Raw genomic sequence first — 13,768 nt, forward strand, 5'->3', positions numbered from 1 at the left:
TTTCCTCTAAATTCACACCAGAAACGGGCGAGTCCAGTTGAAATCCATACACCCTATAGAAGACATGACCTTAATCTCCAACACAAGGAATATGAATTTGAAATAGAATCACTACCCATTTAGGTAACCCTATTTGAAATTCACTTTCAGGCCATGTCATCCATAGGGGGTGTATGAATATCAAATGGATTAGCCCAATAACTATGGTAAAACATTTTCTCACAACCTTTTTTAACATGGGCAAAAGAGGTGAAAAGATAACACCATACCTTGTAGACAAGACGCTGTGTTTCCGGTTCCATATGAGCATCCAATCGTGGTAAATGTGGATTGGGATTAAGCACAACTGGGGTAAATGGTATGCCTTGCTGAGGATCATTACCTGCCAGATTGAGGGGTGGTTGTGGCAATAGCTTCCGCTGCACATTCTCAGGTACCTGGAGGAAATGTCACAGATAAGTTAGTTATATTAACATAAATGCAACCAGATATGAACTAATTTAGGAATGCAGTGTAATTAAAGCTGAAAAAAAAGGTCATCTTAATTAAATCCTGTGTCTCAAAATCTTTTTTTTTAAACAAAAAGGCAAAAATAAAACTCAAAATTTGTATTTGATCACAAGTTTGCGATTTTTTCGCAAATTTTGGACATGAAAATAATAAAAGAGAAGAATAATAAACATCTCAAAAAAAGTAACTTACTGCCCTTAAATAATGGCTATTATTCAAAAACGGGCGATTGTATTACAAATCTGTAACATGCGTTGGAAGCAGACTTTATTTCTGCGTGTTTTGACATCTCATTTGTAGCAATTGACTTAATATTGACGTCACAGCGTACATTTAAATCAATGTAACCCAAGATTTGAAAGTTGCAGTAAATTCTATTGATTTATATTCAGTATAATGGAAGGAAATCTGTGTTATTTTATCGGAGTGTTTTGTATTGTTGTAAGTGCAACTTTCAAATCTGGACCTCACTACATTAAATTGACCAATGTCCCATACAAACCCAATTTCTTTCTGGACTTATTTTATAATTAATTCATCAATACTTCCCAAATATTTACCTCATGACTAGGATCTGTAACTCCTAATGTGTGTCTTCTTATTTGTAGGTATTTGGCCAATGCTTCTGGACTAGGCTCCTCTTGCTCACTATCAGAATCTGTCTCTTCTTGATCCTGCTGTAAATTAAAAAAAAAAAAAAAAAAAAAAAATTGGTTAATTCAGGCACTTTATTCAGAACTGACGTCCATATCATATTAAAGAGGCATGATCCGACTTTTCATGCTCTGTTTTCTATCTTAGATTGAGGCCTACCGTTAAAGCAATATTTTTCCAAATTTTGAACTGTATTGCTCCAGTGGTTTTGATATGAGAAGGAAAAACGTGTATAACAATACCCATATAGGATAGTACACACACTGGTGTGGTTACCACAAATCACTACATTCTTGTTCACATCATTAAAATGAAAAATATCTCAGGTGTTAAATTTCACTGGGATAATGAGAAAAAAAGAGCTTTCTTCTGATACCAAAATCTCAATTTTGATGAAAGAAAGGGGAGATGAGGCTGTTGATCGGGTCAAGAACCTTTGAAGTGGAAGCCCCACTTTTGGTTCAAGTTCCTTGGGGAATTAGTCAAGGTTAAAATATATCCATGTAAATTCTGTTCTGTCTGTCATCAGAGTAACAGGTGCATTGTCAGTTCTTCTGTGGAGAACTGGACAAGCGGGGCTTCCTGTTTAAGCAAATCACAGCGAGCATAGCATTTTGGTGTATTTTGCCTCTTTATACATCCTGTCGCTTTACTGGAAAGAGGACTAGTAACCCTATCTATACTTACATAAATCCTTATAAACATATCCTTATCCTTATAATCATGTGTTATGAAATATAATTTGTAAACAAATGAGAACATTACAAAATCATTTGCCTATTCATCACACAAGTAATGATATAGAGTGGACAGGGTGATGTAAGCAATACTAACCTTGGAATTGTTACTAAATCAAATCAAATCAACATCTACTTGCCACAGGCTACTTCCAACTAAAATAACCCAATAAGTGTACAAGTTGATGCTATGTTTGTACACAAAATTGACTTAATTGTTGAGATTGAAATACTTTTGGAACATCATTGTGATATGTACGACAGGCAGTTTCCTATTTTCAAGCCAGTAATTTTGATTCCAAAGGGGTTAATTTGATCAAAATACTTCCTGCACCTAATTTTAGTATTCTTTCATACAGCATTCTGAATTAATTTCATATTACTAGAATTTTAAAATTTGGATCTTGGAAAAATAAAGGTCGTCAACTGGTATGGTATGACCTTGACTTATTTCAAAGAAACATACCTGAATAGAAGAATGTACTCATGAAATGCTAATGATATTGTATCATTATTAGATTTGTAAGAAACATGCATTGTAATCTTTTCCAGTAAACTTTTGACATTTGACAAATGTGTTGTTAGCTCCAATTTTGCAACACCATGATAGTATGTGCTTGTGAAAGGTTTACAGCAAAACATTTTAGGTAAGAAAACCTCTAAGTATATTTTTGTATGTTTATTCACCAAATATAAGCCATCCTGAAATGCTTGAAAAGGAATTTAACTACTTTTAAAAGCTACATTTTTAACAATCTTTACCTTCCTTGTCAAAATTATGAGCAAAAATACACATTTCTTGCATTTATTTGAAAACAAGATGAATGCCATTGAAATTTTTATTGCCAATTACAAATTATTTAGTTCCAATATTATTCTAAATAAAAGTATAATAGTGTGCTATGTTGTGAAAGCCATGGATGGTTGCACAGTAAGGTTCATATCAATTATTGTTACACAACAGTTATACAACAGTTACACAACAGAGTACTTATAGTACCAGTGCCCATCGGTATCATATTTGTATGAAAAGTTATAAATGGATCTAGTTACTAAGTAATACAGGGAAATTGGGTACAAAAACCAGCTGCTCGATACCCTAGATTATTTAATATATTTACAAGCCTTGCCCTGACCCAGTTTGTGTGAAATGATTGCCTACAAAGTTATATAGCACCATAGTGAGTGGACAAACTTGGTCTCTGTGGTTTATAGTCAGTGGTGTAGCATCATTGGGGGAAGGGGGTGCCCTTAATTGATTTGAAAATTTAGAAAATCTCATAGGAAAATTGCCGGAAAATGGCGAAACCCCCCCACAAACCACCACCCCCAACACACACCCACACACCCCGTCTGTGTTTGCCTCCAAACGTGGACATTGTGTTTTGCTATCTAACCGAGGACGTGTGTATGATGTTTTCATCGCCTAACCCTGGACTAAAATGGCGGATTTTTTGTGTGTATAATACTGAAACGGAATTTTAGCCATCACCCCTGGACGGTAGTTTTTACACGTGTGGTCCTCGGTTTCAGGCAAATAGCGTTTAAAGCATCTAGCATGCATTTGAGGTCTTTGCAGCAGTTTGAGACCGAGGACAGTCCTCGGTTGGAAGTAGGTCCACAGTTTAGGGTGAAAAATCTTGTGTGTGTCCTCGCTTGTCGGCAAACACGCACGCACCCCCACACACACACACATCAGGCCCGGTGCCCCCAGAGTCATGGTTCTTGATATGTGTCAAATCATGGAATTATTATTATTGTTATTATTGTTGTTGTTCATCAAAGCAAGCAATGATCACCATCGCATACGGTGTACAGATGCAAGTCATTTGAACTATACAAACAACATTGTATGAAATCAGATTTACCCCCTGGAGTTATCAACATAACAATTAATCTAATATGTATACATTGAAATTAATTTGGGTTAATTTAACAGACCTGGCATGTTTTTACATTGGACACAATTGTTTTACACAGTTGGCATCAGGGTGGTATTGTAAACCTGTGTTCATTTTGAATTGCCATGTGCAAAGACCAAACAAGCATTAACACAAAGAACATTAAATGATGTTTGGCATCTTAAAAACCAGGTGCATGGCAAAGGTTGAATTAAGTAAAGGATTGGCAAAATTATAATCAACAGGCCTGGAAAATGTGTTTATTTCCCAGCAAGAGAGATAAATTTCCTTCCAAATTCCCACTGTTTCTTAATCCATAAAAGCCCAATTTCCCTCTGACCAAATTTCCCAGCAAGGAGATTGCCAAATTGCCCATTTTTTCCAGGCATGATAATGAGCACACTCAGAAATAAAGATTGTAAAAGTGAATGGCATAATAATCTGAAAGTACAATATTTCCCCTTCATGGGTGAAAGATAAGAAGTCATGGTGAAGTACATGTATGCATATACATGTACTTCCAATATCAGTGCTAGATAGAGTTCCAAAACATTCCACACTGATAATAATTAAGATACCATACAAAGCACAACACATATATGCATCAGTAGGTTGTTCACAACACCTAACATGGATGCACTGAGATCATAAATCCTACCAATTTAGTGCTGATCAGAACACATAATTTTCAGTTACTATCATCATTAATTCTTATTATTCCATTTCCAAACAATACACAGTGACAAAATGTTAATAATATTGAAGCAAAATAAATCCAGGGTATATTTTTCTATAACTGAACTGACCATTTTTCTTTTATGTATGTATTGATTTCTTATGCATATTTCATGCCATTTCTCTCCACTGCCCTTGAAAAGTACATAGGCTATTATTATCATACCAATGTGAAAGTTCTATAACATGGAGAAATGATTTATCTTTCTATGAAATTCAAACATCTATAATGGTTTGAACATTTCGGAATATAATTGGTTGAATATTTTGGAATACAATGGGTTGAACATTTCGCAATATAATTCTGTTATAATGTGAAATTGAAGCTGCTTTTCTGTACAAAGAAGTCACATATAAATTTGAAAACACATGTAAACTGACTGTAGTTGAAAAGATCTCTGCTCCTGAAGCAATGTTAACAGAATCTGTATGACTAGGGTCAGCAACCTTTTTGAAGAAGTATGCCAATTTGAACAACAAAGTGTTGTGAATACCAGAGTGGAACAACAAACAGGTGGGGTTGCAGGAGGTAAACATGACTTACATTGTACCTGCATAATGATCTGGTTATACTCGTTGATAAACCTGACTAACATGTGCAATAATCTGGTTATTGCTATGTGGCAAATCTGACTAACCTGTGCAATAATCTGATTATTGCTATTTGGTAAACCTGACTAACCTGTGCAATAATCTGGTTATTGCTATTTGGTAAACCTGACTAACCTGTGCAATAATCTGATTATTGCTATTTGGTAAACCTGACTAACCTGTGCAATAATCTGATTATTGCTATTTGGTAAACCTGACTAACCTGTGCAATAATCTGGTTATTGCTATTTGGTAAACCTGACTAACCTGTGCAATAATCTGATTATTGCTATTTGGTAAACCTGACTAACATGTGCATTGTGCAATAGTCTGGTTAATGTTATTTGACAAATCTAACTTATACTTGTATAATGATCTGGTTATACTCTTTGTTAAACCTACTGAACCTGTGCGATTATTAATCTGGTTATTGCAATTTGGTAAACTTGACCAACATGTGCAACAAAATCTGTTTATCACTCTTTGGAAAACGGTAAACCTGACTTATAGTTGATAATTTAGTTATCGGTCTTTGATAAACCTGATTTGCTTGTATGATTGCTCATGCTCTTTGGTAAACCTATTTAGCCTGTACAATAATCTGGTTATTGGTCTTTGGTGAACCTGACTTACCTGTATGATGATCTGGTCATGCTCATTGGTAAACCTCACTTGAGGTATACTAGCTGGGAATGTTGTAGTGGTTTCTATCATGTTAGTTGGTAGTACACCTGCATTATCTGCACCGTCTGTGTGTGTGACCATACTGCTGTCGTTTTCTTGTGACTTGTGTCTTTGATGTCTCTTCTGTTTGTCGAGCATCAGGTGGTACATTGCACTTAATTGATCAAAACTATCCCCTTTCAGTGACTAGGTGGAAAATAGAGTGAGGGAACAAAACACAATTATAATGCACAAATGATGTAACTTTTGAAATATTTTGTTCAGGTGTTATTTGATATGATGAGAAAGAGCAAAATTTGATATGACGACGGGTAAAAACAGGAAGCCAAAAAACAAGACAACTAGAACTTTATACAAGTGAATAACTTTGCAACCACATGTTACGGAATCATTGAGTTCAGCAATGCTATGCTTGGTTACAGCTGGGCATGATGATGACGACTAAATTTCATAATCTTTTGGTCTGGTTGAATCAGATTGTGCCACAAATTTTGATCTGCTGATCTTTGTTCATATTCCCTTCCATAGATTCCAAAATGTCACAAGACTTTCTCATGATTTGATTTTCTCTGTTTGATTCAACAGGATACCCTTCTCACTACATTATGCTTCTTGTTGTTTGATAACAGTTTTGTAACTGCCATGCAATTCCTCCTTTATTTGCTTTTCTAGGTATCTACAAGATAAGATTAGGATCTCGTTTACACAGAGCCTGTATTTGAACTTGACTTAGTCTGTCTATAAACAGGGTTGCTACGTTTTGAACTGGACTTAAGAAATCAACTTTTAATGACGACCCAGACCAACTTTTGTCAAATTCAAATTCATCTTTTGCAGTGTAAACGAACATGCAGGTAGAAGTCAAGTTCATAATGGTTATTTAAAGCATGAGCAAGTGATGGCTTAAAAGTCAAATTCACAAGTTGTTTTGTAGTTGATTACTGTGTAAACTCCCTATCAATAAATAGTTCATGCTTGTCCTTAGGTGCAATCTGAATTTGATGTCGCAATTGATGTGGATTTCTCGCTGTGTAAACGGGGTCAAAGACTCTTTTGTCACTTCTATCTAATCTGTTTTTCTTGTAATTTTTACTAGGGCTCAACCGATATAGCATTTGTCTACCAATCCGATATCGATGTTGTAATATCAGCCGATATGATCCGATATCGGTAAAAAAGAAATTTATTCAAATTTTTGGTGACTTTGGAGAACCACTGGACCTATTCTGAAGTGCTAGGATCATTCAGTTAATTTGAAAAAAAAATAGAAACAAGTTACCAAAACATTACAGTTTGTTATTCTTAATAAGCAAACCATTAACTAATGTTTACCTCTTCATGTATCACATATTATAGATGCATTGGTTTTCCACGCATTTAAAAAAAAAAAATTTTTACCGATATCTGATCCGATACCGTTGATATCGGGCCGATACAATATCCGATACGATAATCGTTTGAGCCCTAATTTTTACATAAATGATGTTACACAAGCTTTTACCAAAATAATCTCATGACACTTACCTGTATAATCATATCTCTATTGACTAGATCCAGCCCTATGTTTTCTATTTGTTGCACAATAGCCTCATTTATTGGATCATCATCTTCTCCATTCTCTAAGCTTTGGTTATTATACTCCTCCATCATATGATCAAATGCTGGGTCAGGTTCCCCCATCTTTGTCCATGGATGGTTGAGGATTTGTTCTGTGTTGTACCGCCGAACAGGGTCTAATACCAGCATGTGTCTGATCAACTGTTCGCAATCTGGAATTGCAATTTGCAACAATCGGTAAGTGCCAATACAACAGATTTCATGTTATGAAAATTAATGAATGACATCATAGGTTTATGAAAATACTGTGGCTTACACACCAATAATATGCCGAAAAATATTTTTTCATCAATATTTCCATTGTCACTATGTTTTCCATCAAAAAACAGTTTAAAACCACCAACAAACAATAATTCTGGTATAAGGATACTCAACCGATTATTTTGTGATTCAAGATGTTCTATATTGGACCTTATTAAGTTTGCAAGATCGTAGATGAATTGTACTATTCCTACCTTGACTCATGAAGAAGGGCACTCTGAAGTGTCCTGACAGCACCCTGGTTCGTAGTAAATGTAAAGTTGGCCCATCAAATGGTAGCGCTCCTGACACTAATACATATAATACAACACCCAAACTCTAAAAGACAAAAGCAAAAGAGAACAATAAATTAGACAGCTTTTCCTCCTTTTCAGTTGCTCATGAAACATAAATCAGTAAATGTAGCTGCAAGTTCAGTACAGAGAAGGGTGTATTACAGAGTAGATTATGGGTGGTTTTGTGCTGCAGGGTTCTCAATGCAGTCTTGAGGACATTAGCCTTTTTGAGATATGGTGGACATAATAGGATGGCGCTGTACAAAATGGGTAAAGTCTTTTGAATTTGCCGAATTTTACCCATGTTGAAGACTGCCCTCCTATTGTGTACACCATATCTCTAAAAGGCTAATTGGTGGTCACTGAGTTAGCTGGATTTATTTAAGTAGGTAAGGTTTCAGTCATAGGCTGTCCATGGACCATGTATTTTTTATGGACTCAAGCGTGCATCCCTTATGGGCCAACCAAGTTAAACAAATAAGAACAAGGCTCGCTGAATACAATGTGAGACCATGCACTATCTCAGGTTGGTGTTCCAAACTCAGGCTATACGTATTGTTATGCTGGCTTGCACACGCTCTCGTCCAAAATACAGCATAACTGTGTTCAGCTGTTACAGTACCTCGTCCATTATTTGCAAGTTTTGCCAACCTCGTTATTCATTCATAAAGGATACATATCACCCTTTATTTTCCAATTATTCAGCATACGGTTACTCACCCACACATCAGCTTTGGGTCCATAGTACTCTTTGCCTTCAAATAATTCTGGAGCAGCATACGGAGGACTTCCACACCATGTCTTCAATAACTCTCCATGTCTGAAGAAATTACAGAACCCAAAATCTGCAAGAAAACAGAAGCACTTGTAATTAAACCTCTGTAATAACAGTTCAGTTCATGGTTGAACAAATTCATCAGGATCCGTAGAATTAAGTCAATAACAAGGTTCTTATTTTATTTCAGTTCAGTTTCTGTAAAAAATTCCTACAATGTATGTTGATCATCTTTTTTCAAGAACAAATTGACACTAAAACCAAAGATCAATTATTTTCATTCAAAATAATTAAAATAATAACAACTTGCATAATTCTAGATTTGAAGATGATGGCAAAAATATTTGACATCCAATTACAAAATGCATTTATCCAGCATCAAAGAACCTGATTAAACAAGGCAAACTAATGCAATTTCAACCACATGTCATTTTAAATTCAGAGCCAAGAGTAGTCTGCAACTCAAATGCTGCTTTGGAGGATTAATCATAAGTCAAATAAACTTTGCTGCCATCTTTTGGTGGTGTAAACAATCAGTCAATTTATTAATTGGTGTTCGTCATGCAGGAATGTAAATTGTCATACATTTGAATTTCCATGAAGGTGATATACTTTATTGGTAGTGTAAACACTCACAGATACTAGAATTAATTTATTGCCACCCTATGCTGCAATCAGAAACAGGGTCATAATCAAATTTTAACTGTTGTCTAGCGTAAAGTAGGTCAAATTTAGTTGTACAGTCCAACCTCCCTTATCCATCCTCATTTATACTGATCTCTGTTATCCAGATGTGTGAATTTCACAGCAAAACAATCACGTTTTCAGGCTTTAACATTCAGAATAACATAAAATGTTGTCACTCAAATACCACAATTCAGTGTTATTACTCCATGTTGAGTAATCTTTTGCTGTTCCAATTTTGTCATTCAATGGAGAATTACACATAATTCACTTAGGCAACGAAAAAACCCTGTTCAAGTAGGGTCGGTCGTTCAGGCTTTTTTTGGGGGGGGGATGACCAAAAAAAACCCATAAAAATCTGTAAATATTTGCAATTGTCGAAATTTGGGTCAGTATTCATTTGTACAGGAATTTTTTTTCAAATTTGTTCAATATCTGGGACAGTCGGGCCTGCAGAACAGGGTTTTCTTTTTTTGTTGCCTTATCACTTATCATCATAGCCAGATAAAACAGGTAGGACTGTACAAGTATATTTCTTAACAAAAGCGACAAAAAAAAGTACAACCCTGTTTTACGGGCGGATGGACTTTTCAATTAGGGTCGTCTGGGTCGGTCAGTGGGGATTTTTTCTTTCCTGGTAGCTAAGATGACCCCAAAATATCACCGGAAAGCTTAAAAATTTGGCAAAAATTTGATGATTGTTTTGCAAACATATTTTGAAAATGTTCTGAATTTGTTTGAATAATTTTCAGTCAAAATCAATAAATTTTGGCCCCAAAACGGCTGATTTTACATGATTTTAGCAAAATATTCTCCCAAAATGCAAAATCTGGGTTGGTTGGGCCCGTAAAACAAGGTTTTGTTTTTTGTCACCTAATGGATAACCTTGTCACACCTAAATTCAGTAAATGGCTATTCACAGAATTCTAGTATCATAATTGATCAATTTTTCTTACATAACACAATTTCTTCACTATATGTCATCAAATTTAATTCTTCAGGTTCCCCAAAACTATCCAGATTTAAACCTACAAAACAATGGAGCTTGCAAGATATAAATGAGATGCATTATAATTTCTTAAATCTTTACCTGCAATCTTAACATTTTTATTGGCATCTAAAAGTAGATTTTCTGCTTTGAGGTCACGGTGTACAACTTTCTTTGAGTGACAATAATGGACGGCTGCAACTATTTGTTTGAACTTTGACCTTGCTTCTCTCTCTGTCATCCTCCCATGTGAAATCAGGTGATCTGTAATAACAACAATAACAAATGAATGAATCTAATAAAGCTGTTTTAAATGCTATCAATGTCAAACATGGGGTAATAAGTAATCAGCATTTCATAACATTTGTATCAGAAATATTCCACACCTGAAATATATAATTTTTATGAGACCTGCCCCCACGAAACCTCGATAAAAAATAATAAAATAGACACAGAAAGTACTGTACACATGTCATGTATATACCGTATTTAGTCAAATAGTCCCCTCAAATAAACGCGCCCCCACCACTTTTTTCAACCAAGATGTTTCAAAAATGCTGATATTTCCATGCTATCTTATGTAGTAAGCTTACCAAGTTGCTCACATGGTCGGTAATAGCAGCAATAAATGGTGAAAATCTGCATCAGAAACCCGGAAGTGAACCAAAAGTCAGTGTCAAAAGTTCATAGTTCGTCATTTTAGCGTGACTTTTAAGCTTACCTAATGATTTTAACGGGAATTGTCGTGCTAAAAATGACCTCTAATAAACGCCCCCCTTGGGAAAATGTAACGCCCGGGCGTTTATTTGACTTAAATACGGTATGTGATAATAATACAAGGGGCAGTCAATAAGTTTCCACAACCATTATGTATCTCCACTCAAGCATGACTTTGAATACATATATGATTAACACAAGTTTGTACCTGTCAAAACAAATGTGAGTTAATTATTTAGCGATGTTGGATACTTGATTACGTAATGACATTAGCATATAAACATAGCATGAGACCCATTCTTACAAAACCAGGAACAAGTCACATTTTTGACATTTCATGGTTTGAATAAAAATGTAAGCTTTAAAATGATACCAAAATTATATAAATAGCATCAATACTTTTCAAGATATGGATAATTTTGTAAATGATACCTTAATATTTTTGCCAATTGCTATTGAGTAATAGGCTAATTAGTTTCATGTTTTACACAGGATTCAATAGGGTTTATCATAGTTCAACTGACAATTATTGATTGAGTTTTTAAAAATGTTATTTTTGGCATAAAAATGTATTTTAGGCATATTTTTAGAGATGTTTTGATGAATTTATTTTTTCATACATTTTCGATTATTTTAATCATGAATACCATCAACACATGCACATATTTCTATTTTTATTTCAGCAATTTCTATTACACTAATCTCTCATACCATACCAATCATCATATGTGACGTGTCATGTCAAAAGGAGACACTTTTGGGCAGGATCGTAAATGGAGATATAGCCAAAAATCTGCCGGGTGATTTTTTTCACAATTTGGGTTTGTTGTAATTTGTGATGTTATTAATGTTTAAAATATTGTCTGATAGTTTCAGACGGAATATAACTGGCATCTTGTATTTTTTGAGACATTTTTCAAGGTAATTCCTACTCTCAACATTGTCAATATTATTTTTAAAGGCCGATATCTCAATTTCCAATTTGATAACACCATAACTTACGAACTCAATATCTTCGCTTAGGAATGTCCAATTTCATTGGAGAAAACGGCGCTGTGGAGCAAAATATCTCTTTATTTAAGATATGTAAAAACCTCAAAATTGATAACCTGCCCAAAAGTGTCTCCTTTTGACATGACACATCACATATTTGTTTTGTTCAATTTTGGAGATAATTTTGATTCTTGTTTCTACCTTGTGTGCTCGTCTCTCACAATTTTTATTCCATTGATGCTTGTCTTTAGGGCCTATTTTTGATGAAATTCAAAGATTGGCCCTTACCTCATATGCTGATGGATGCATTTCTTCTTTCACATTTATCAACTTTATTGGTACTTATGTCTGCTAATTTTTCTGCCTCCGCAGGAGGTAGTTTGCTTTGAAATTGACACCTAAAATGCCGCACATTGCGCGGCATGTAGGCCGATTGTACAAATTTTTATTCTGACAAGTACTCTAATGTCCGCCCAATATTGAGAGCCCAATTTATATCCCCCACCTCTCTACGCCATACATAAATTCGCCTATCGCCATTTCCGAATGTTCAAAAAGGTAATCACGCTTCCTCAGCATGTGCAATGAATTAGCATGAAAATTAGTCTTATTCTATTGGGATTCTAGAAACACCTAGCACGAGCGCCAATGGCGTGGGTCTATCAAGTTCATGAATTATGCATTAGAATATTTTCAAACTCATATGTTGTATAATTGAAGACCGAATTAAAAAGACTAGCTTGCGTATGCCGTCCTGTCAACCAGACCAAAAATGCCATACTGCGCAGGTCAGCAACCAATCACGGCGCGCCTTTCTCATGACGTCAGACGCAAACTAGTCTTTTTTAATTCGGTCTTTAATTATAGATTGTAGCCTCAGCGCTCATCAGCAGCTTTATCGTAGAAGACAAGTTGGAATACCGTTATGCTGTGCAGCTGTGGCAATGGGAATACACATCAAACAAGGTTTAATTTCATGATTACATGAAACCTGATTATCAATGCAAAAACTTTGGCTGAAGAAGTTGAAGCTGACGTTCGTGGCGACACTTTGGATGTGATAATTTGACATCATGGATTGTTTTGCGCCAAATTGGAGGTATTTTTGTGCCGCGGCAAGTCAGCAGACCGACTGGCAGTGGCATGCAGGCCTAGCTCGACTAGGCCACAATCATGATCATGATGCATTTGAACTGCAATGTATGGTATGATACGCCTAGCCGCGCCTATGGCGGCTTCATTGCTGTTCAAATACATGTACTAAAGTATTGCAATTTTATTTGCGTTGATATAATTCGAATAATTCGTTTTAAAGTATTTGCTTCCCCAATTCCCATGCGTGGTTGGTCATGTTGGTGGTATGTATGTCAGTTTTTTACATTCTACTGAGTACTGTTGCAATATTTTTGCATGCATACCCATGACCGTTTCAAGACTGACTGAGAAATTTGCTTTTTGTTTGTGAAGATAAAAATAAAAATAAAATGCAAGAATCATCTTTCCCCACACAATACTTCTTACAAACAAGGTGTTGATATTGGCCCTTTCGATGCAAGACAAAGCACAAATGAAGGAAACAAAACAAAACAAAACAATAATGTTTTTGATTTTTATTCAATTACACATACAAAAAAGTAATGGCCTAT

The 13,768-nt window shown here is 35.3% G+C and overlaps 1 protein-coding gene across 2 annotated transcripts in view; it reads right to left on the reverse strand.

The window, feature by feature from the left end:
- LOC140155043 (serine/threonine-protein kinase SIK3-like) overlaps positions 1-13,768 on the reverse strand; it is a 57,732-nt gene that overhangs the window by 10,239 nt on the left and 33,725 nt on the right. Inside the window, exons 3-9 of one of the 2 annotated variants that reach the window (XM_072177726.1) lie at positions 10,515-10,676; positions 8,686-8,810; positions 7,885-8,008; positions 7,337-7,581; positions 5,762-5,998; positions 1,071-1,187; positions 270-437 (exon numbers count right to left, since the gene is read on the reverse strand). In XM_072177726.1, coding sequence (XP_072033827.1) covers positions 270-437; positions 1,071-1,187; positions 5,762-5,998; positions 7,337-7,581; positions 7,885-8,008; positions 8,686-8,810; positions 10,515-10,676 — 1,178 coding nt within the window. The remainder of the gene's footprint in view (positions 1-269; positions 438-1,070; positions 1,188-5,761; positions 5,999-7,336; positions 7,582-7,884; positions 8,009-8,685; positions 8,811-10,514; positions 10,677-13,768) is intronic. The other variant, XM_072177727.1, reaches the window with a different exon arrangement.

Source organism: Amphiura filiformis, chromosome 6 (genome assembly GCF_039555335.1).
Source record: "Amphiura filiformis chromosome 6, Afil_fr2py, whole genome shotgun sequence".
Taxonomy (NCBI): Eukaryota; Metazoa; Echinodermata; class Ophiuroidea; order Amphilepidida; family Amphiuridae; genus Amphiura; species Amphiura filiformis.